This window comes from Triplophysa dalaica, chromosome 1 (assembly GCF_015846415.1).
Source record: "Triplophysa dalaica isolate WHDGS20190420 chromosome 1, ASM1584641v1, whole genome shotgun sequence".
Classification (NCBI taxonomy): domain Eukaryota; kingdom Metazoa; phylum Chordata; class Actinopteri; order Cypriniformes; family Nemacheilidae; genus Triplophysa; species Triplophysa dalaica.
In genome coordinates, this window is record NC_079542.1 from 24625320 (window position 1) to 24650067 (window position 24748).

The 24748-nt window shown below is 38.5% G+C and overlaps 2 protein-coding genes across 6 annotated transcripts in view; one reads left to right on the plus strand and one right to left on the minus strand.

Moving 5' to 3' along the window:
• The first annotated feature begins 345 nt into the window (after nt 1–345).
• Nucleotides 346–9268, plus strand: zgc:92429 (uncharacterized protein LOC445063 homolog). The gene is made up of 11 exons (XM_056744826.1): nt 346–614; nt 1134–1183; nt 1349–1405; nt 3545–3699; nt 3910–4004; nt 4791–4843; nt 5697–5767; nt 6595–6697; nt 6834–6953; nt 8717–8779; nt 8930–9268. The coding sequence occupies exons 1-11, from the start codon at nt 551–553 to the stop codon at nt 9248–9250; spliced, it is 1152 nt and encodes a 383-aa protein (XP_056600804.1). The 5' UTR covers nt 346–550; the 3' UTR covers nt 9251–9268.
• A 240-nt stretch (nt 9269–9508) lies between these two features.
• The window catches only part of si:dkey-172j4.3 (diacylglycerol kinase delta), a 54367-nt gene continuing 39127 nt past the window's right edge, over nt 9509–24748 (minus strand). For 2 of the 5 annotated variants that reach the window (XM_056744817.1, XM_056744799.1), the window contains 27 exons: nt 23050–23160; nt 22863–22943; nt 22663–22767; nt 22050–22182; nt 21694–21800; nt 21493–21618; nt 21131–21233; nt 20050–20209; nt 19675–19783; nt 19211–19350; nt 19048–19132; nt 18415–18500; nt 18176–18275; nt 17780–17984; nt 16941–17036; nt 16134–16224; nt 15514–15621; nt 15182–15278; nt 14723–14830; nt 14132–14245; nt 13761–13895; nt 13452–13612; nt 13101–13215; nt 12010–12099; nt 11799–11915; nt 11563–11671; nt 9509–11245 (listed from right to left, as the gene is read on the minus strand). In XM_056744817.1, coding sequence (XP_056600795.1) covers nt 11196–11245; nt 11563–11671; nt 11799–11915; nt 12010–12099; nt 13101–13215; nt 13452–13612; nt 13761–13895; nt 14132–14245; nt 14723–14830; nt 15182–15278; nt 15514–15621; nt 16134–16224; nt 16941–17036; nt 17780–17984; nt 18176–18275; nt 18415–18500; nt 19048–19132; nt 19211–19350; nt 19675–19783; nt 20050–20209; nt 21131–21233; nt 21493–21618; nt 21694–21800; nt 22050–22182; nt 22663–22767; nt 22863–22943; nt 23050–23160 — 3042 coding nt within the window. In that variant the 3' untranslated portion in view covers nt 9509–11195. Of the gene's footprint in view, nt 11246–11562; nt 11672–11798; nt 11916–12000; nt 12100–13100; nt 13216–13451; nt 13613–13760; nt 13896–14131; nt 14246–14722; nt 14831–15181; nt 15279–15513; nt 15622–16133; nt 16225–16940; nt 17037–17779; nt 17985–18175; nt 18276–18414; nt 18501–19047; nt 19133–19210; nt 19351–19674; nt 19784–20049; nt 20210–21130; nt 21234–21492; nt 21619–21693; nt 21801–22049; nt 22183–22662; nt 22768–22862; nt 22944–23049; nt 23161–24748 lie in introns of all 5 variants that reach the window. The other 3 variants (XM_056744808.1, XM_056744789.1, XM_056744792.1) reach the window with 2 other exon arrangements.

Consider the following 24748-nt stretch of genomic DNA (forward strand, 5'->3'; position numbering starts at 1 on the left):
TCATTTTTACCTTTTTTTGGTGATCTACGCTGTGTAAGAACCTGATTATCACTGAGGCACTATACAGACAAGCACTAGTTACATTTACTTCCATTGTAAAAACAATAATTTGAAAACTATTGATAATCTGTTTAGTAATGACATCCTGTAAACCAAGCTTTGTCAATCCAAGTTTCAATAACTTTTATGGGCCTTTTTAGGGAGCTAGTCTCTCACAGTATCAGCTGTGCCTCTACCCCCACTCTCTGTCTCTGCCAAAGCCTGGACCCCAGGAATGTCACACTCGCTCAGATAGAACCCAACAGCTGTATGGAGAGAGAGGGTGACTCTTGCTATTTATAGAGTTCATTCAGACTGGGAAATCTCTTTCCTTCTCTTTCCCGCAACGTGGTTGTCCTTCTGGAACTCTCTTCTGAAAGTTCTTGAGAAGCTTGGCCGTAGCGGTGCCAGTTCATAAGTACGGCGAGCACGGGCAGAGCAGATAAACAAGCGAAGAGTTCCGTGATAGACTGAAAGACCAAAAGAGGACGTGAATCTGAAACAGGCCAGAATGACTTTACTTTGTTACAACAGGGGCTGCGGAGATCGATTTGATGCTGAAAAAAACTCAGATGGTATTTTCAAGCTTTTTTTGTGGTTTTATATTATCAGTGGAGAATGTTGAGTCTTGATTACCTCAACTCTAAATATGGGTTGACCATGTGAAGATCATGATCGGTGTTACAGGCTTACATGTGAACTATGAGTGAAAACGTTTCGTACAAACATATCACGCTGTAACAATAATTGTAATAATTGAATTATTTATTCAAAGCAGAGTCGACCACAAACTGCATCAATGAGTTCTGCTGGTCAAAGAGACCTTGGTTTGAGTGTTAAACTAGTTTTGAAAACATCATTAGTGAACAACATTTCACAATAGGAATTTACATATGGTATGATTTACATATTAATACAGATTGGATAAAGTCTAGGGCACATGTTCCTGTAGATGTTTTCTTAAATGGTACTTCCATAAATAGCTCTTCACAGCAGGAGTATTGGGGCCTGTGTTAGGTTTGCTTGTAGAGATGCATTAAAAAAGACTGGGATTAAATTTATGATTTCCTTCTGTTTTCTCTCACTGCCTGAAGATGCCTGTTGCCATCACCCTGGTGTGCCAATCTTCCACGATGCTTTAAAGGTGAGAACAAACTCAACTGCATCCCGTTCTCAATACAGACTATTGGCTGATCTGTTAATGCTGCTGGGACTTGATAAGCACATCAAAAGTGTGTGTGTTCTTGTTGGGGTGCCAAATATTCATATAGTGCTGTCTGAAGTTCTTTGTTTTGTTTTTTCTCCTCAGGGCTGGTCGTGCTGTAGAAAGAGGACAACAGATTTCTCAGAGTTCCTGTCAATCAAAGTATGTTTATAATATGATGATCATGACAGTTTAATATTCCTCTGCTTTTTAATGCATTCCACACAGTGAAACAAAGAGACAGAATGTGGCATCCTTAAAATGTAAAATATTAGCTTGCTTAGAAGGTACAATATCTTATCAGATATACCCTGATACTTGTGTCATAACACCTTGCTGAAGTATCACTGTAGTACTTGTAGCGGTTTTAGCTCAGTGTCATAACATTGATGAGCTTAGCTGACCAAATATGTTCTCCACCAGATCTATCAAGATCACATCCATGAAGTTAGTTATTTAAAACGTCAATTTAAGTCACTGAGTTTTTTTCTTGATTGTTTTTGGTTCCTCGCCACCGTTTGCATACTGCTTTGCACTATTTGACTGGCCGGGGGGGCTGCTTTAGAATTCAGAGGTTTGACATAATTAATATTGCATATAAGAATTTATAGTTTAAATAGTTTAATATTTGACCTGTGGTTCTCTCTGCTTTATCTCAAATGTGTGCTTTCATTGTGCGTGTGTGCGAGTCTGTGTGCGTCTATGTAGATGTGTGTAAGTATGTATGCATATTGTGTGTGTAGAGCATTTGTATGTTTGTCTTTTATGTTTTCACCTTTTTCTTGTTTTAACAGGTGTATGACTTTAGTTGTTTTACTTGTAGTCAATGTGTCTCATGTACAGCTGCTTTGTTACAATGAAAATTGAAGTTTAGTTGAGTAGGAAAATATGTATAATAATTGCCTATTTAAAGTCTCTGTTTAGCCAAGTATAACAATAGTTGTAAGCATTCGTTCAGCGAATGCATCAATGATATTATACACTTTACGTTATCTCATGGCCAAAAGTAACGTGACTTTACCAAACAGGATTTAAAGCAAATGAAGCGTAAACCAAACATAGTTAAAGGGAACAACTCACAAATGATGGTTGTTTATTTAACCCTACTCTACATGGTAAACATAACTATCGCATAAACATAACACAAATACATGAAACATGAAACACAAACGCGCTAGGGAGCGCGGAGAGAGAGAAAGTGAGTGAGAGAGAGAGAAAGAGCACGGCAAATAAGGCATTTCTGAACATTAATAAAAATCATCTTTAACAAAGAGGTACAAATTTAACACAGCTATTCTATGTATAGAATCGGATACTTGTGAGCTCTGTGCTGGACCAATGTCCATATGCGCATGTAGAGAACGAAAGGGGGAGGTGAGAGGAAAGTCCCAAAGATGCTTTTCATGGAGAGAAGGACTAAAGGAAGATTAAAACTTAACTAACCGACTTTCTGTGTCCACGGTCGATATTTAAGTACATGAAAGGGCATGGCCACCTGAGTTTGAATCGACAAATCATAGTTGAGCATGTAAGATATTCTTTGTCCACTCAACAGCAAATTTGCATCTTTACGACCTCCTAGCAACGTTACAAAATACGAGTCCAAATTATGACATAATGAGTGTAAGGTGTTCTTTGGTCACACAATATATATATAAACAATGAGGAATTGTAAAGGCAAACATTAAGATATCAAAAATGGACAGGTTTGAATTGCATCAAGTCAGGATTCATTCGGATGTACGAATACCAGCAAAGCCTAAATTAAACTCGACTATCTGACAGTTATAGATGTTTAAAATGGCACGAGCACCTACATGTAACCTATATATTTAGATATATTTACAGGAAAGGACAGTTTAATCACATAAGTTCCTATTTGTCAGAGAAGTTTCTCTGGATAGCCTCAGATGTTCCAGGTGAGACATAAGACCTCTGCACTTCTAAAATCCTTGAATTCAGTGGAGTGACAGAATTAATTGAATTTCATTTATTCGTGTACCAGATGCATTATAGAAGAAATATACAGCAGGAAGCAATACATTACAGAATTCATAATGCAAAACCCAGAAACCCAGGTGAAATCACTTAAAACAGAAAGAAGTTATTCTTTCAAATGTGATGATGGTATTCATTGTGCATTTTGTGCATCATTGCATACATTCTCCTAAAAGACAGCATAAAGATAGATTCGCAGTCGCACTGTCTGAAACATGTCATTTTCTGCTCTGGGTACACTAATTATTTGCGCCTCTTCAAATATTGATTGGCACATCCTGCCCTCTGTGCTCATTCTCTCAGGGTTGCACCCGCGGGCGCCATAGTAACGAGAAGCCTCAGGAGCCGCTGCGACCCGAAGTGACCACCGATAAAGGAGATGTGAAGCAGAACAATGGAGAAGAAATGATCTACCAGGGACCTAAATCAGCAGAAGCTCTGGAAAAGGAGAGACCCAGGTATGTCTATATATAAAGTAGTTGCAAAGAGTGAGGTCTCGTAACATGTGCCAATTTATCTGTCACTTCTTGATCAAGTTTTCCTTATGAAGTCGGTCACTAAATGCTTAATGCTTTTTTCTGACTTGTACAGTATTTTCTCTTTCAAATTCTCCTTTTGCTTTTTTGGTAAAAACAGACGGTGACATGTTTTTCAATTTCTTCCCACAGTTCAGATGAGCCAAAGTCGAAGCTGAATGCGAAGATCTCTGCATCTCTTGCTCAGATTGCAGAGACAATTAAGATCACTGAGAGAGAGAAGTTAGGTGAGCATTTTGAGATTGTACCCTTACGGTACAGCATGTACAGACACCTACACAGAGTCACCTGCTGAAATGTTTTGGCTTTTATATGCATTCAAAGTCTCTTTCTTTACATGTCCTGCCCTATCATCCTGTTTCGATAAAAAAAGTCTACAAAGCAATTAAAACACTTCCTACAGCCAATTGACTTAAAGGGATAGATCACCCAAAAACTTAGTCATATGTCATAATTTACTCTTCCTCTGGTCATTTCAAAACCTGACTTTCTTTCTTCTGCAGAACACAAAAGAAGATATTTTGAAAAATGCTGGAATCCGAACAATGGTACCCATTGAGTTACATTGGTTTTGTTTCTAAAAAAACACTAAAAGTGGTTACGAGGCAAGAATCACTTTAAGTGCTATATAGCACTATTTTTTTTAAAGTGTATTCAAAAGAAGCAAATGGGTATCGCCGTTGTTTGGTAATCAAGATATTTCAATCTTTTGTTTTCTGTAGAAGAAATAAAGTCGTGAAGGTTCGAAATGACAAATGGGTGAGTAAATGATGACATAATTGTCAGTTTTAGGTGAACTATCACTTTAAGGGCATTTCAGTCCCCATACAAATGTAACTAATGTAAAGTCCACCTGTATCACTTTAGAGACCCTGTAAAAACTCTGTTAATGGAACAACACTGTTGTAAATTTTTTCTTTTGTTCTATTTTCATGTACCATTTCGGTTATTCTACAAATATCTGACTTTGTTTTCATCTCCTCTTTTCCACATCTTCCTTTTCTGTCTCATAGAGAGTGAGGTCATCTTTGTTGGAGTCAGGTGCAAAAACACAGGATGCAAAACAGTAAGTTATTGTGTGAATGTGTGTACCTGTATTTTTTTCTCAAGTCCTGAGGGACAGAACAAACTTGCAACTGGGCAGGGTACAGTTCTTCTTGACTCCTTTGATAGTGAAGCTTCAGTATTGCTTTCAATAATGCAGAAATCGTGATGCATATTAACCTACTTAACATTTTATGATGCCCTCTCATGGTCATAATGAAGAATAACACGGCAGGGCTGCGTATGAGATGGATTCTATTGTGAACTAATCCAGGCCCTGTGAATCAGTGTAAAAGGACTGATCTGGGATCAACCTTCACATATCACTTGTTTTATAAGAACAGTATGTTTAATGGATAGAGCTTAGATGAATGGCTTCTGTTAAATGATCTCTTCTCTGGGAAAAGATCTCCCGTAGTGGATTAGTTTGCTGAAATCCTGAAAGTTCATCATGTTAATACAGTGCATGTTAATTACTCATAGGAGCTGTTCTTTGCTCAAGGCGAGAACCGGATCCTTGTAACTGATTGATAACATGATGTTGGTTACACTACATGTTTTTCACCACCAGAAAGTGCAAAACATCAAGCTCTGCTGCAGCTTCTTCCTCATATATCTGTTTAGAACAGCAGAGGAATTAGTTTGTTTTCAGGTGAGAAGGCTGTAAATGAATGAGAGCGAGCTTGTGCGGATTCGAGCAGGAACATCTAGCTGCATCAGCTCCTTCTAGTTTTTTTGTCTACTGTAAATATGCCGTACAAGTTACTGTAAGAAGAATGTAGGCAGATACTTTTAAACGCAGGTACTGTGTGCAGATTACGATTTACAACAGTTTGTAGTTAATTGTTTAAATGGTCCAATTGTTTTTGTGATAGACTTATCAAGGTCCAGAGACGGATAAAGAGGTCTGCTCTCATCACCCAGGAGCACCAGTTTTCCATGAAGGGTATGAAATTTGGAGCATTCAAGATATTTTTGATTATGTGACTAAACCTCTATTTATATAGAAAGTGTTGTTAATAGCAATATATTAAAGCTGGGCAATTCCATGAAAATGTCAACCTTACCAACGGTTTTAACTATGGTAACAGCACAGATTTTTACATTTGATGGTTCAAATACCCATATGAGATCTCTCTTCAAATTTGTAAAGCATTTGTTTTATTTTTAGTGCATGATTTTTCATAGTCAGGTAAGTGCTATTTTGAGGATTGTCACATCCATATTCCTCATAAATGGACGCATGAAAATTAAATTAAAGTAACTATTTTATGTTCTATAAAGAGGTATCCCTTCTCCATTCATTGGGTATTGTTGCTTCAGGATTGAGTATTTTATTTCACAGAAATCTTACAAAGTTTGTCGTCTCCTAAAAACGTGTCCTTCTTTTTGCACATGTTTATCTTCCTTTTTTGAGATAGATTTTTTTTTCATAGACGGACATTTTTTATGTTTAGACTCTATCATTCAGTAAAATATAAACAGATGATTTAATATATTCGTGACAAATTCATTCTCTGAGCATTTTAATGTAAAGTCACGTCTATAATGTTGGAATTGCCCTGCTCATAAAATAAGGCCTGTTCTCATGTAGCTTTTTTTTGTCAGAGATCTATGCTCAGACTGGATTTTATATGCAGTCTTGTTAAAAAAGAAACAAACACTGTAAATAGAAAAGTGCTCATAAGAGGAGTATGTTAAAAGGTGACAGTAGTTGTTGTTTTCATGAAAGGTGTGATGTGTGATAATTCATGTCTGTCAATCATTGTCCAGATACAAATATTGGAACTGCTGCTGCATACAAACCACTGACTTTAATGCTTTCCTGGATCAGAAGGGTTGCACTGCAGGCAAACACCGCTGGATCCCAAAACAGGTAAGACCTTCTGGATCTTTATTATCCTTATGTAACAATCGTATATAAAATATACTGTATTCATACACTTCCAGTGTTCCACTGAAGTGTCAGTATGGATTGCTGAAAGTTAGATTCTATTTACTTTGGTCTACAGGACAAAAAGAAGGTGGGTTGCAGACAGGATTGGCACCAGACTGGAAACCAGGTTGTGGTTACAATCTATGCAAAAAACTCCAATCCAGAGCATTCATATGTGGAGGCAAACCGCACAGTGGTAAGATATACATAACATGTAGCTAAAAATGGATCCACATCAGTGTCAGAAGAGTCAACAAGTCACTCAAAAAGAGTCAACGAGTTAAAAAAGAGTGACCCCACGTTAGCATCAAAAGTACAAAAATAACTTTACATCAGCAATGAAATAATCTAAAAAGAGTCACTCCACATCAGCATTAAAATAATCTAAAAAGAGTCACTCCACATCAGCATTAAAATAATCTAAAAAGAGTCACTCCACATCAGCATTAAAATAATCTAAAAAGAGTCACTCCACATCAGCATTAAAATAATCTAAAAAGAGTCACTCCACATCAGCATTAAAGTAAAAATGATCACTTTACAGCATCTGAAGAGCCAGAATCACTTTACATCAGCATCAAAAGAGTAAGAGTCATTCTATATCAGTATTAAAAGAATCAGAAAAAAGTCACTCAACATCAGCATAAAAGAAAAAAAGAGTAAAATGAATCAGAAAAGGGTCACTTTAAAAGCATTAAAAGCATCAGAATTAAAAGAATCAGAAAAGCATAAAAGTAAAAAAGAGTCACTTTTACACCAGCATCAAAAGTCCAAAAGATCAGCATCAGAAGTAAAAAAGACCAAAATAGTCACTTCAAATCAGCATCAGAAGAGTCACTCTATATCAGCATCAGAAGAATCAGAAGAGTCACTTTACACAAGCATCAAAATAAGCAGATAAGAATCACTTAACATCAGCATCAAATGAGTCATTTTAAACCCTGTCCACACTAATGCGTTTACTGTTTTTCTCTTAGTTTTGGCCTTTTGCCCACAGAGACGCTGTTTTTGTCAACAAAAAAGAGCTTTTGTAAAACACACTCAAAAGTGGATACACTTGTTTTTAAACGCCGTTTTCACATTGTAGTGTGGATAAGGGAAACGGTGGGGTTTAAAAACAATGACACGTTTTTTCGGCTGCTCTCCCGTTGGATAGCATTAGATATAGACAAAATACATTAAAATCTACATTTTTGTTCAGTCCTCAATGTACAATATGAGCGTCTCAAACGCGAAGCGGCTGAATTCGCGAGACCAAGTGGTTTGCATGTCCGACGTTGTTTTTCATGATTTTTGGGGGTTATACCATGAGAAAGTTGTCTTGGTTATGTTTGTCTGGTATATTGTTTTGTTCATTGATATGAAACATTCTTTGTTCCCTTACAAAAACTAATGGTATTACCATACTTAAAAAAACATGATTATTATTGTTAAACAACATTTAACCACAAAATAATTATGATCGAGGGTGAACCTCTCGTCGTCCATTTATGATCATATGTCAGGGATATGCACAGGTTTTTTTTTTAATTTACATGATTTTTTAATTTATTTGCTGTGCGGTTTATACAAGTCTGGTCACTTTACATCAGCATTTAAAGAATCACAAGAACCAGATAAGAGTCACTTAACATCAAGATCAAATTAATCAAACTAGAGTCACTTTCACATCAACATGAAGTGAATCAGAAGAGTCACTAGATATCAAAAAACCCAAAAAGAGTCAATTTACAGCATCTAAAAGTCAGAGTCAATTATTTAATTTTTAAGTAAAAAATAGTAACTTTATATCAGAATCAAAAGTCAGACTCACTTCACACCAGCATTAAAAGATTCACTCCACATTAGCAGCAAAGGCATGTTACATGAATTTTGTGCCTATTTCTGTCTTGAATCAAATCAAGTATCTAATTAATCAATTCATGTTTTTTACTTTTTGTCATCTCTATCAATCCGCAGTTAACATGCCATATTCAGTTTGAGGGTGACAAAGTGTTTCACAAGGACATCCACTTATGGGGGGTAAGATTACTGTTTTTACAAAGTCTTTCATGATTTTGCACCTCTGTATTAATCAGAAAACAATCTGTAAGAATTGCCACTGATATATGTATTATTACCATTTAAGTCTTATACCAGAATTGCAACAGCCAACAACCCTTGTTCTTTTAGGTGATTGATGTGAACAACAGTTTTGTGAACATGGTGCCCTCTAAAGTTGAAGTGACCATGAGGAAGGCTGACGCTGTAGCCTGGGGAAAACTGGAGGACCCCAAGCACAAACCTGAGCCGGAGGTCACCAACGAGATAAACATGCCGGATCAAGAAGATGCCAAACCAGCCTGGTACATCTCAGATGATGACATCAGTGAGTCGGACTGGGAAGATGATGAGGAGGACATGAAAGACAGCAAAGAAATGAAAGAGGAAAATAAAACAGATAATAATCCTCCTGAGCTAGAAGAACCTGCTGATGTTCCCCCAGAAAAATAAAACTTATGTCAAGTGTAATTTATGTATTTCTTTTTCAATAACACATGGTGTTTATACAGCACAGATATGGGGCTTATACTTTTTGCTAAAATACGATTTCTTGCTTAAATATGTGTGTCTTAAAACCGGTGGCCCCCAATTTTGCACATCAGGTTCAGAACATGCATGTGACTGTACATTCTTAATTGGACTTAAAACATGGTAACTATCCCCAGTTTAATAAAGATTATAATAAGATAACAAACAGGAACACAGATCAAACAGCAATGGCCACACTCTTTATTTTTGCTTCAAGTCAACAGCAACAATCCTGAAATAAGTGTGGCAAAACATTTTAAATTAAAGGATAAATAATTCATTTCATTTAAGTAAACAGTAGTTTGACAATGAAAAGGGTACCAGCAAAAACAAAGTCAATCTCTTTCGTTCCGTTCAAATAAAAATAAATTTCTGTTCATAAAATAATTGCCTTCTTGTACCTGATAAACACAGTCCTATAACCAATGGCTTGATACATGGAGATGATAAAGTGATGCATTTCTGCACCAAACGTCGATCAAAACTAAACAGCACACAGCAACAACACTTAGAGGAGCTTTTCAACGAAAAGGTGCAAAACAAAAAACAGTTTAAAATAAAAATACACTCCCTCTTTTAAAGGCACAGTCAGCACCTAGACTGTCCATCACATTTCTGTATCAAGCCCACATTTTCAATGTCTTTATTTTTGTACAGAGCAATAAAGACTTTGGATCACAACTAAGAAAACAAATAGGTTGTCCAGTATGTATATTTTTTTGAATGGAAACATGTACCATTGGAATTTTGATAAATACTGCTTGCAAACTATACAGCAATATTAAGATAAAAGTTCAAGTTTTCTTCACCTCTGGATTTCCATTTACAGTAAGATTGAACCCTGAAAAGGGACAACGTCTAAATAACATTCATAAAGTTTGATTATAAACTCTCTTGTAACATACCTTAATCCATGTATTTTCAAGATAAAACAACACACAAAACTTTAAGTTGTTTTTTTCTGAGATCTCTGTTCTATATTAAAGTGCAAGGCGAGATAAAATACACTTTGAAATGTTCAACATACAGCATCACTTTCTTTCACAAGATTTCCCTGCAGAAATAAGGAAAGTATAAGAAACAGCTCACTTTAAACCACTGCGCTCCATTTACTTACTTGGCACAAGATTAACGTCACTGAAGCTTCTACAACACCGGCTCAATTGACACACTAGTGATACACCATCACAACTTGGCTGATGATCAAGAGATTAAGAGAAATTAGACCTTTTTTTCTGCATAAGGGCATGAAAGGCATGCAGTACCCCAGATGGTCTTCGTCTAGAGATATAAAGAGACTAAATGCAGTTTTCTAACTATTCGGCCGTTTTGACGAATAATACAGGTCCACCATACATTCATTCATCAGGATATTAGTTTTTGCTTTTGTTTTATTGACAATACAATTTTTCAGCATGATTCGGTTGGACTTTGTTCATTTTTGTTCAGATGGCTACAGGACGTGACGAAAATAAGTCTATTTGTTTTCTCTGGAGAACAAAGAAAGTTTGTGTCTGACGGCTTGAATACGAAGGATAAAAGATGAAAATAAAGTTCATCATGCTTGGGAACCGCATTGTTGAAACAGAAAGAGAGGAGCAAGAGTGGAAGGATTCTGAAAGCTGTGGTCCACTTTAGCACTCTGATGATGGCAACATAAAAACCCTATACAGACAGAGGATAAATCAGAAAAAGAACCACAAAAGTAATTTGGTGCCGGGCCATGCCCCTCCAAAAGAAGCTCACAAACACTTGGGGTTCGAAGTATGATGTGTGTCTGCGCAGGTGGTCTCACACCTCCCTAACCGGGCATAAAGCAGCATCCCATGGTCCTCACGGTAATGGTGCAGCAAACCATTTTACTTCTTCAGTTGCCTGCAGGATCTACATCACACACCCCCTTGATGTCCCATGTACCTGATAAGGGCATACACATGTGTTACTAAATAATTTATAGTTAATAATAATGCAATGTAAAACTTTTTGCCTTTTTTTGGTTCAACTTAAAATGGTCGCCTTTCTCATTGGGTTAACAAATATTTTTAAGTTAAATTAACTGAAGATTTTAAGGCAACCAGTAACTTATTTTTAAGTTGAACCAAGCATTTATTTACAGTAGCCTGCTAAAATTCAATAATACAATTACATTTTTATGTGGTGTCATAAAAGGAAGCATGTTTTTAATTGGAATTAAGAGATTTGTAGTGTAGAAGAGGAAATGTCTCTTACAGTACCTGACAGAGAGCTGTTAGACCGCTGCTTATGCAACTTCTCTCTCTCTTTCTTCCCCTTGGGCATTATTTTCAGCTTCATACTGCTTTTTCCACTTACACGGGACGATTCCTGCATTGACACACACGAGAAACATCAGATCTATATTACTAAGACCAGAAGCTGTTACTTTATGAATGTTTGTCAATGGAATTGCTAAATTAGATTAATAAGAGTATCTCTTGAAAATATGGCAGACCTCCTCAGAGCAGTGCATGCTTGGACAGATCCAGTGAATATCCTCCAACTTGTGTAACTCGGTGCTGAGACTGTCCACCGTGGAAAGAAGCTCCTCTTTCTGAGAGCTCTCCAACTGCTACACACACAGTACAGATCATTATCAAACTTCATTCTGGATCTGAGCCTAAACATGCCAGAGAAAGCAAGAGATTAACACTGACGTCTCTCACCAGTAGTCTTCCTTCCAACAGCATCTTGGTCTCTTGCTGAAGGATTTTACTGCTGTTGACAATGTCTACTGCTGTACTGCGACTCAAACCCTGCAGAGAAACACACACACGGCTCTGACTATAATTCGACTTTCTGACACTCTCTTGCTGTTTGTGATAAACACACACACAGTGTTATTTAGTTATTCTTCTGTTCTGGTCAATAAAGCTCCTGTGGAGAACAGCTTGAGCGGCTGAATTCAAACACAAAACTATTGACACTTAAAGGCGCACTTGTTAACCTTGACTTACACCCATAAATATATAAACCTTGGAGAATTCAAGGTCAAATGTCACATTTTTGCGTGGATCTATTGACAGAAATGCAATATAATATACATAAGACCTTACATTATAAAACTTTTTATTACCTTAGAATTTGCTATTCTATCTACAATTCGCCATGTCGTTTCAGTAGCCCTTAATAGACAAACTGCTCTCCAGAGGCTGTTTCGTGAATATGTTCTCTCCTTCGGCAAAGCTGCAAACGTGAGGTGAGGTTTGTGAGTTGTAACCAACGGCTCATTCCACCCCTCCCTTTCGAAGCACTATGGTGTCTGACAGACATTGGTTTCTTTGCCGAAAGAGATAACGTATTTACCAAACTCAATCTGTAGAGAAGTTTTTCCATATAGTGCTACTGTAGAAACAGCACAGCGAATTCCATGCAAGGGGATCTGCGGTGTATGTGGATAGAAATAGCTCACTGTAAGGTAATAAAAACATAACGCTTCATTATGAGAGGTCTTTATACACCTCTGGAGACATAGTAATGTATATTATATTGTATTTCGGTCAATAGTACACACTGGTGTTTTAATATTTTGAGAATAAAGTCAACACTATGTGGATATATACAGTATACTAACTACATAAACCTGATTTTTGTATCTCATTCCAAATCCAAAATTTTCTGAAACCTTGCTTTTCTGCGCACTGACATATTGTACATAAAAATATCCAGCCGCCCAGTGCACATTTGTTTTCCAACGATTCATCAGTAATTATTTCTGTGTTTATTATTCACATGCATCCATGTATCCGTGTGTCACCTCAGGGCTGGAGGGTTTGGAGGGAAATGCTTCGCTTAAAACCGCAGCACTGGCATTGACAGCATGAGCGAGCTCCTGCTCCACAACCTTATGACTTTTAGCCACCTCGCGTATTCTGCCAAATATTCAACAAAAACATAAGCATGATTGTCAAGTATTTAAGCCTTTCATATAACTCATTAACTGTAATAGTCATTATTAAATCTGACTAACCAGCATACAGTCCATTTCTTCAATAGCTATATAATCTATATAATTAGCAGTTTCTCAACATTTAAAAGCTTTAACTGATTGTGGTGTTTGAATTAAAATCGTGTCTTATTCAGGTGTCATCGTGGTACACAAACACACCTGTTGATGAGTATGTCGGCCACTAAGCCCAGCTGCTGAACCTGAGCACATTCTTCCTCTGTTAGATACTCCATTGACTGCTGGGAGTTCAGTCGAGGGCGTGAAGGCCGGCTGTCACCTTTGCGTTTGTCCTCCCATGATTTCAGCGTGCTCTCGAATGCCTGTCACCATAAAAAAAAAACACTATTCACCGAATGCTGAACGTCTCTACCTGAAAAGGCCAGCTTTTGAATAATTGGTAGCTGGTGAACGAAGACCAAATCTAAGCTGTTGAAGCTGGTTAACAAAAGTCTTGTCACACAGACTGACCCTGTCTCTGGTAAGCATCTGGGCACGATTCTTGTGGATGATTTTAACAATGCCAGGCGGCTGAATCCAGGCCTCTCCATCCACCTGCACAGGTACACCTTCATCCCCCAGGATGGTGATCTTCACCTGCCGACACTAAGGAGAGAAAGTGTCAAACAAATATAAAATATATAAAGTGTCAAACTAAAAAAATGGATGTATTTTGTGCACAGGTGTTCATTAATAGTAAATTACGTCAGTTTATTACATGCTTTATGTTAAAGAACGGGTCATGATTGCTTATTAAAGTCCTTTAAAAGCGAAACCAACATAAATATTTTTGTCTGATGTCAGTATCAAGTGTACGGGAGTGTGTATGTGTATGTGCAGACCTGGGCGATGCGGTGATGCTGTATGTTGATGACTCGAGACATGGCCATCTGCATACTGCCAAACACAGCCACCACCTCCAGCTTCTTATCATCAAATGACGGAGCCCCAAAATTCTACATAAACAAATACAATATGAGAAGTTTAATGGCCTTTATTGTACTATTTCCCATTGATACCCTACGATGAATATATTTTTCATTTTGAAAGTGGACTGTTCAGTGTTTTATAAGCATTTCTCATCATAATACTTCTCCGTTTCCTTCTACATATTCTAAACCTATTTGCATTCTTTTCCCCTTATATGTGCAACTTGTCGCACTGACAAATTTGATTGTATTTCAAAAATGATGATGAAAGTGAATTGATGGATTGATGACTTGTTGTAAATGTGGCTGATGTATTCTGAAAGCTTTATTTGCAGCAATAAACATGCCGGGCTGTTATGTATTGGCAGCTCAGAGATTTGAGATGCGCCGATGATAAATGCATGGCTCTGATTCAAGTGTATATCTCTGAGCTGATTCTACAGTTTGTAACTACAGTAAGTGCTCTTCAGTCATAACTGTTGTGTTGAAGTGATGGATGCTTACGTTGTCCTCTTTGGTGCCACCCCAGAAATTAATTCCTCCTGCATAGCTGGGGATGTTTAAGACAGCAAGACCCTGAAGACTCGGCAGGGACATGGGCACTCCATCACACTGCAGAGAGAGAAAGAGAGAGAGAGAGAGAGAGATGGGTTACATGACGTACAGTTACTCAGAACAACAGCTGAAACATAAAACCATGTGTGTGCAGTAAAGTGAGAAGAATAAAGCATGTTTTCTTTTCCTCAGAGGTTACTAGAAGGTAAAATCCCATTAAGCCTGTGTTCTATAGGTCTTCCTGTAGCTCAGCTTGTCTAGCAAAGACCATGGGTTTAATTCCCAGCAAATGCACTGTATGTACTGATAAATCGCAAAACGTATCGCAGATCACATTGGGATAAAAGCATTTGTTAAATGTGCGTGTAAATGTGTTCTTCTTGTTCCCTCCGTTTGACACATGCTCACCTCCAGCTGAACTCTTTGTTCCAGGTTCTTGTAGGTTTTCTGCACTAGTTCTTTGGTTCCTAGAACTCCGTACCACATCATGTTTTTAGTGCGACTGCTGTTCAAAACGCAAGATTTTACAGTCATTATCATCATATAAACAAAACCACTCAAGAGGGTCCCTAAAAAACAACAAAACAAAGACGGTTTGGCACCTTACTGTTTATATTTTTCAAAATTCACTTTCAAGGCCATTGTATGTGATTCTTAATAATATGCAACATAACATAAAACAATATCCTCACTGCTTACATAACGTTTATTTGTGCACAGCAGTTTGGAAGCTCTCTTACCTGCACTTTTTGGGGTGCTCGTCTCTCTTGTTGTTGAATTCTAGAGATATTTTGGCATCCAGCCCAATGCCGAAATAGTTATTCATCACACACTTCTCTGTGCACTGCCTGTGGAACAGAGAGACAAGTAGAAATGATGGGAACTGCTGCATGGCCAAATGAACCATTCGTAAAAGTCCAAAGGGACTCAATTTTGTAATGACTGGAACAATCAAAACTAGCTTTTGAGGTTGCAGAATTGATGATGGAAGTATTTGAAATGCTCAAACCACAATAATATACAAACAGTTCAATAATTCTAACACTTTGTGAGAATTACACTCTTTGTGAGATGAGCTTTGCTTTAAAACTACTCATTTAAACAGCATTTGTGTGTGAGCATCATCTGCATGTTAGCACATTGAGTTAATCTCTGGGAATCAGTGAACACCTTGATGTCCACTGATACTCTTATGTTTTAAAGGTGTCAGTGAGTGCAAGAGCTAACAAACACTGAGGTCCATTACAGTGTCAACATAATTCAGAACCTCTCATTCTGTATCACGACTGCTCAGCTCTGGAGGAAGATAAGAGCTCTGTCACATGTGTGTATGTGTTGCTGTGTGTTTGCACAGGCTTACACAGAATCTTCAGAGAAAAGCACATTGCTGAAGCTCTCTGACTTCTCCAATAAAATAGAGGTTGTGGCAGTTGGACTCAATGTGGTTTGACCTGTCAATAAAATAAAGAAGTGTTAATGTGTCAGCAGCCACAAATAAAAAAGAGATTCAGTTCTGAATATAAAAATGAATCTTACACTCATCTGATCTTTTTTTTACCATTGTAGCTGTGTCATGTCTCGTTCGGTGATACAGCTCGTGTTTTGACGCCCTTAAACGCGAGCTGTGCAGTGCTACACATGAGCTCTTGATATTTCTAATGTTAATTAACTTTGAGCCTTTTGAGCCTTGGCCTTTAGTTTTTGTAGTTCTTGTTCGTGCTGACAGCTTCGAAAGATGACCTTTTCTAAACAGTCTCTCAGTTTCTGAAACAGCTGAGCCCACCAGTGCATTATTATAGTGCTTTACTCTTTTCACTGTGCCTTTATTGTCTATATATTAAATATTTTACGCGTTCCCTTTATTCTTCATCTGCACAGCTGTAGTTCACATGCTGTTTTTTGCTTGGCAGCAGTGGTAGGTGTTTTATGTAAATTAATGTAAATAATTCACAGGTGGAGGTTAATTGGAAATGCAAATGTGTGATTAGGGAATTATGAATCTGTGTGAAGTTCACTGTATTGCTTCTTTTGATAAAGCAATGGCCAATTAAACCTAAGTATCAAAAACCCAGTTTGATATGAAATTTAGCAAAATGGGGAAACAAACATATAAATAAATGTGCAAGGCATTTTTTTACTATGAATATGCATTGAGATTCTCACTCACGTGACTCCGCCTCTTTGAGATCCTCAATGCTGCCTCTTTTCATTGTTGAAGATGACATTCTCTGCACCTGAGTGTGTCTGTTCTGCTCATCCACCACTGAGGATATAGTGGGATGGAACCAATTACATTTATAGTCAGTACATTTTCCAATATGCAATATGCATAAAAACCAGACACATAAATTTTGATTCAATGACAGTCAAGAAAAAAAAATATACAGCCCCAGAAAAAATCAAAAAAACATTCCAACTGTTCATTCCGTCAGGATTTTCAGATGTATTGTTGTCATTTCAGTCCAGTGTTTGTTGAATTTCAACAGAATTTAACCTCAGAGTGACATAAAGTCACCCAACAGCAAAGTGAAAGACTGTCAGCATGACAAGACTGTGATTAAAAATCGAGGTTATCACATTAAAAAAGTAATATTGTTTAACCTTTCCTAAATACATGTACAAAGTACTGTTGTCATACTTAAAAGTGATTATGAACTTGTTTGCTTAGCCGTATTTAGGTCTGAAAAAATACAGAGCATCTTTTCTGTTATTTTTATCTGTTTCTCCAGTTTTCATTTAGTGGAAATAAATGCAATTTTACCTAAACACATACTGTACTTATAAATAGTAAATTCAGAAAAAAATAAAATAATTTTGAAACGGTCTCCTTATTTTTTCAGCAGCTGTATTTAGTTTTTTATTAAAGCATTTCCCTGCTTATCTTCAAGGTGTCTGTAAATGAAAGGTGAAGTGCTACTGTATAATCATTTTAAAGTCCTTTAATTCTGGCCCGAATTTGTCCTGTGGACAACTATATGGATCAAGCCATATAAAATGATGAATAACCTTTTTCGGCTTGGTCTATGATTTGTCTGAGTGCTTTCTTCAGGCTGTTGGCCCTCAACATCAGCTGCTCTCTTGATCTGAAGGATTTGGACTGATCAGTGTCGCCCTCCTCTGGTGAGATGGACCCGGCCGGCACCAGCTGGGCATTAGCATCGTCGCTCAGAGCCTTTACCAGAGATTCCAACTTTTCATTCAGCAAAGCACACTGAGAGAGACAAGCAAAACAAAACAGAGATGTTAATTTCCGTTGAGTTTACATGGCTTAAGAATAGGGCACGTAATGCAACTGTGCTTTTTCTGATTTATAGTTTCATTATTCTAGTCCTTTCTCCCCCAAAGCACATAATATACAACTTGTCACAAATACACACACAAACTCAAATCAGCTGCCTTTACCTTTTTTGCCATTAGATCAGCTTCTTCTTTATTCTCTGTGGCTCGTTCGTAAGCTTTGCCGACCGCACCCACAAAATCATTAATCGTCCCACACAGAAACCTACAGACAAAAAAACAGATGGAAAGAGAACAACGAACATGAGGAAAAAATGTGTCTGAACATGACTTCTTTGTCAATGTATGTTTCGACTACAAACATACCATTACCTTTACAACACATACACACAGATTTCACTCACTTAGCAGATGATATCACGTCACTGTGTTTGTCTGAGTCCAGGATTTTGGTCAAGTGAGTGGCAACAGAATCAGCATATTGTGTAATCTGGAGACACGTTTAAAAGAAGCATGTTATGCACAAGTCAGGTCATGGTGCTTAAAGGGACAAGCCACCCCAAAATAAAAATTCTATCATCATTAGCTCACTCTCGAGTTGTTCCAAATCTGTATAAACTTCATTGTACTGATGAACACAGAGAAAGATATTTGGAAGAATGCTTGTAACCAAACAGTTCTTGGCCACCATTGACTACCATAGTAGGTAACATTACAATGGTAGTCAAAAGTGCCCCAGAACTGTTTGCTTTACAACATTCTTTAAATAATCTTCCTTTGTGTTACATAATAAATTTACACTACTATGGTAGTCAATGGTAGCCAAGAACTGGCTAAGTTACAAGCATTCTTCCAAATATCTTTCTCTGTTCTGTGTTCATCAGAACAAAGACATTTATACAGATTTGGAACAACTTTAGGATGAGTAAATGAAGATTTCATTTTTGGTTGAACTGTCCCATTAAGAGGGTGGGAACATGTCACAATTTGTCATATTGACGATACTTATTATGTATTTATGCGTGTTCGAGGATGACCTGTAGGGGGCAGTCTGATGCATCCTCCTCCTTTATGATTGCAGCAGTGTGTTTGGTGGGGACTTCATAGGTCATCACACACCATCTGACAGTAAAACACACAGAGTTTGATGACGATTCTTCATTAACAGGTTCCGTCTCTCGTTGTCACGTCGTCACTTACCTGTCCAGCATCTTGGTGGTTGCTCTCTCCAGTTTCTCCAGAACCTGCAGCAGCTGAGCATCGTCGTCGCAAAGCCCTCCCCAGCCCAGCACACGCGCCAGGTCATTTCCTGTGCCCAACGGCAACACGCCCAACTGGCACTGTTAAACACACAATAAAGACCTGCATCACATTTATGAATAGGGCAGACTTTATCTGGGTCTAAATTAAAATAGTCACATTTATGGTACAGTGGTTGTAATATTTTATTTGTGATTTGGTACAAACTATTGAACTTTAAACTTGCAAACAAATAGAAGAGAGTTTGTGCATGACTCGCAAAAATAACCGAGAAGGCCACAGTCCACCAATTTTCTCGCTAAAATTACTTGACACTTACAAGAAGAGTCCTGCAAATCTTACTGTGCATTGAAATATTCAATTCGGTTGTTGTAAAAAGTAATAATAATACTGGGTGTTCAGACCTGTTTGTGTAAGCCAAGTGTGTCTAGCTCAGACAGAACCCAGCCCACACTCCCATCTCCACCACAGACCAGAATACGGAAAGTCTCAAACTTCTGGAAGAGACGTAGCCTGTACACGCAAACATTGGGAAAATAACACCATATGTGTCAAATTCACTCTGCCAACGAAATGATATGCTTCTAAATGTCACAATATTTTAAAAGCTGTATTAAGCTTTTATGTTTTGACTAAGACTATTACAGCCATCCAGTAAACATGTTAAAAGCTGGATCTTGTTGACTTTGACATTAAACTAAAGGAATCCTGATCCTTCTATTGCCTTACAAAGCTTTTAATTGTCACTGCAGTGTGTGATCAGTGGGTGTGGACTTTACCCCAGCTGTGGGCCACCGTTCATGAGGTCGAGGACCTGTGCTGGGTTCAGAAGCTGCTTAAACCTTCGCAGGAACTTAACGCCCTGATTATCACCACTCTTACTGTTCACCAGCACCAGCAGAGGACTCGTGCAGGACGAACTTGTGGCGTTCCAGAAGCCTGGAGGAGAGGGATTTGAGGGAGTAAGGAGGAGAATGAAAGGATTGGAGAGGGAGGAGAGAGTGGAGGAGAGGGGAAAAGAACTTGGGAGGGGTGTCATGTGTGTAAATGTAATGATATTTGACTACTGTCTCTTTAAGAATGTCTCTATAATACTGTAGCACAGTTGGAGGTGGTCCAATGGTAATTGCACGTTTCTTTGGGCATGTCCTACGACAATTACATGTTTTGTTTGAACATGCATTACCATATAAATGACATGAATATGATTCATTCAGAAACAGGGTATACCATATATGAAAATTCAAGCGTATTACCGTCTGTTAATATGCTTTATTATAGAGGTTCATGTGAGCTTAGATTAAACATTTTGTTGTCTGCTGATATTGGTTTGAAAAACAATGGCACACATTTGAGCTGGACTAGTCTACCAGAACATTCTGGCATGATAATCCAGAGAGAGAATGAAAATTCTATATACAGTATAGCTCTCTATTAAACTTGATGAGAAATCATTGCCTGCAGAGTAAATTTTTTATAATAGCATTATAATAATTTAGGACATTTTTATTGTCCTTTGCAGAACCTAATGTTTTAATGAATATATTTATTTTTTACTTTTGAGCATTTTTATTTAACCTAATTTAAAACGATGAAAATACAGTTTAAATAAATAAATCAAGTGATTGGAGGAATATTTTTTCCACTATAAAGCAAAACTCTAATTGTGATAATTATATTTGAATTAAATATAGCAAAATTTCAGCAAAAACATTGACATTTATTCATTTAGCAGACGCTTCTATCCAAAACAACTTACAGTTAAGGAACACAACAAAATCTGTAAACAAAAGCATATGAAAACATATACGGGTGTTATGGACGCAACAGAGCTGATGCAGTTGCCAGGGAAACCCTTACCGTCAGAGTCAATGCTGTTAAGTGCAGTGGGTGGGATTATGGAGACTTTAAACTGACCCAGAGGACAAACCTTCCCCAACTGCTCCTTGCAGCTGTTATGTACCTACACGCACAGGGAATGTATAGCGAGACATCATTAATAAGACAGTCCAATAACCATCAGTATACCAGATGGAGACACACTGGTTCCACAAGGTACACACCTGTATAAATATGATGTCATAGTTTATTTCCAGTAAGCTGTGGGTGTTTATGAGATGTTTCTAGTTGACATGGTTACAGTATGAAGTGGGTGTAATGTTGAGGTGTGTGGAGCATAGAACATATACGCAACACTGTGAGAAGGCTGGAAAGTGACGTACAATGGCCTTGCACCAGAGGCAGCGCCAGTCCTGCAGTCGACGAACGCTACCGCAATTTTTGTCGCACACCAAACACTTAGCACTGACCGGCAAGTTCCCCTCCAGCCACTGATGTGGCATAGACACCTGATCATACACATGCAAACATGTATTTAGGCACAGTGAACACAATTCAATTTACAGTAAATGAGGTTTACTTACTCCCTCCTCATCTTCGATGATGTCATTTCCTATGGAGGCCAAAGTGGTCCACTTACAGTTGTTTGTGGATCTTACGGCACATCGTTTGTGGGCTTTAAATTTGCACACTTTGACGGGCACACACAGACAGTGAAAAGACAACATTAAACAAAATTCTGTACACATCACTAGAACGTAATAATAGGCTGACGGCAATGTTCCTATTTACAACTCATCAATTCATCTCTAAACAAACAGTTATCGTTTGTTCACCGAACTGAATAAACATGCATGAAAGGGTAAATGGCACTGAAAGGATAAAATACAGCATATTGTTTATAAAGGTTGAGATAGAGAAACATTATGTGTTTGTTTACCTTCACATGAAAGGCCATGAGAGGTGACCCCGGGCAGAGCCTCTCGACACACATTGCAGAAGGTTGGGCGAGCGTGAGAGCAGGCGTACCAGTTATGCATCCCGGAAAAATGCTCCATGTTAAACTGACTGGCCTGAAATCAATGAAAACATAACACATCTTTATCTCTGGATTATACTGTGGTTATATGTATCAGCTACAATACAAAAGCTTCCAGTATACCCTCAAACATTTGAAAATTATTTTCTTGTTTGGGAGAATTATTATTCCACGCACTGAATTGTTTAAACCAGTGTTCAATAGTTTTGTGATATCTTAGAACACAAAGAACAAAAATATCAAATATTTTTGCTTCATAGCATTTTGTTTACTGGAGACGCTGAACTTAGACTGAAATGTTCCCATGAGAGAGAACTTTATAAGCAATTGCTTACATTTTCTAAATATCTTTCTTTATATTTGACAAAACAAAGAAATGTATACAGATTTGATACAACTTGAAGTTGAGTAATTCATGACAGAATAAAGTATTTTTGGTTAACTATCCCTTTATTGATATTTGAACACTTCAGTGAGGGTGGATTGGGTCAGCGGTCAGGGTTTAAAAACTGACCTCGTAAGTCTCCCATTTCTGCACGGACTTTAGAGCACTGATCCAGTCTTCCATCTCCTTCCTGCTCTCTGCACACAACATCAACTTACGGAATGGAGTGATAACCTGAAAGGGGAACAAAGTAAAAAAACGGTCAAAATGAGCTTGGTTAGATTTTCAAAATGCTTTTGGGACAGCTAGACGATGGGGTATTTGCTTACTGTGAAACTGTTATTGATGTTCTTGGTGCTGGTTTCGGCCACACTGGCATCTGAGAGGTCGACCTCATCAAATATGAGAGACTGTAACAAAACAGCTAAATGTTTCTGATAGACCCACCAAAAGAAATCAACCTCAAACTATTGGGGTCAATTTACCCTAAAAGGAGGCAGTGCCCCCTATTGTTACCTTTGCATCTTTGGCATAGTAAAGAGTCCTGCCTCGCAGTTTGAAATATCTCCTCTTCCATCTCTGGAAAGAACTGGTCTGTTTCAATAGAAGTCCCTCCTTTACACTCTTCTACACACAAAAAAAGAGAGAGTGAGAGAGAAAAGGTTAAACTAGCACACAAGCCTACTAATGAAATACAACATCTGTTTATATAAATGTGTGTTCCCTATCAAAAGCTACACTCGATGCTGCGTTTCAAACACTATGGGAGAACAATCTTTGTTCGACCGGTTGTGAAGCATGTGTGTCAAACACGGCAAAAATTATTTTGGCTTTAAATAACCTTGGCAAGTGACGTGGCTAATTACAACCGCACCTGCCGGTTATAAATACGTGTGAATGCGGATGCTTCATCGGGTTCTTTTGTCTTCAAGGACCGCTTTGTGTGTTGGTGTGTTGAGAGGGAGAAGTCTCCCTCTTTGTTGTTTTAAAAGTCTTTCAATATAAAAGAAAATATTACCAAGATTCTTACTCTAGTGACCAAGCACGTTCTGAGTAACTTAGCCTAGTGTAAAAATAAGGAAAAATAAATAAAACCATAGCTGACTCAGATCGGAGATGTGTTCCTCCATGTGAGAGGATCCTCTCCGATTTCGATAAGCATGAGTTCTGCTTTGAATGCTTGGGGGCTGACCATGCCGCCCAGGGACTTGAGAGAGAGTGTGAACTCTTTGATGTTTTTAAATTCAGAGTTCTGCGTGCTCGGCTCGCCTTTTTAAATGAGACCGAGCCGCCTCTTACTCATCCTGGGGCTCGCGGTTTGAGGTTGCTGAGGCACGGGAGATGGATCCGTCCACTTCTCCCGTGCATTCGCCGAACCGCGACGTTCTCTCGTCCGCTTCTGGAGCATGCCCTGGCACTTCTTCTGAGCATGCGGAGGATGAGGCATCCCTTGTTTCTAAGGGGTTAGATAGCACCCTCTCGGAGCGTTCCTCTCGCGATATTAAGGCGATTGAGGATCTACTCTGGGCGGTAACCAAGGCAGTCGACAGGCTCAAACTCGACTGGCCGCAGAAACAAGAGGCCCCCAAGGGTTCAAAGCTTGATAACAGATATCTGTCAGGTGGCCGGAGAGATGAGCCCCAAAATCGGGCTCTCCCTTTTTTGAGGATCTCCACAATGAGCTATCTTGCTCATGGCAGAAACCTTACTCCTCCCATGATTTTGTGCCATCGATGTCGATTTACTCCACCATCGTTGGCGCAAGGACACGGGGATACATGGCAATGCCCAGGGTGGAAGAGATGCTGGCTAACTATCTCTCCCCTGGGACGTCGCCATCCCTGAAAAAGCCTTCTCTTCCCACCAAGCCTTGAAGAGTCACATCTGTGCTGGTAGGAAAGGCTTTTCAGGCAGCGGGTCAGGCTGGTGCTGCCCTGCACACCATGGCGGTTCTCCAAGCGTACCAGGCTGACCTACTGGATGATGTCAGAACTGGCAGGGTTATTGACAAAGCAGCATTTTCAGACCTATGCTGCACCACAGATTTGTCTCTCCACGCAACCAAGCAGGCGGCCTGTGCCATCGCCATTCAATGGCTGCTTTGGTTACTGCGGAGAGGCACCGGTTTTTGAACCTCATGGGCATCAAGGACAGGGACAGAGCCTTCCTCCTTGATGCCCAGATCTCGCCTTCAAGACTGTTTGGAGATGGGATT

Coding starts and splice junctions, on each gene's coding strand:
- zgc:92429 (XM_056744826.1), top strand. CDS start 551: ATGACTTTACTTTGTTACAACAGGGGCTGCGGAGATCGATTTGATGCT. Junction 615..1,133: donor TGCTGAAAAAAACTCAGATG/GTATTTTCAAGC, acceptor CACTGCCTGAAG/ATGCCTGTTGCCATCACCCT. Junction 6,698..6,833: donor ACCGCTGGATCCCAAAACAG/GTAAGACCTTCT, acceptor TTTGGTCTACAG/GACAAAAAGAAGGTGGGTTG.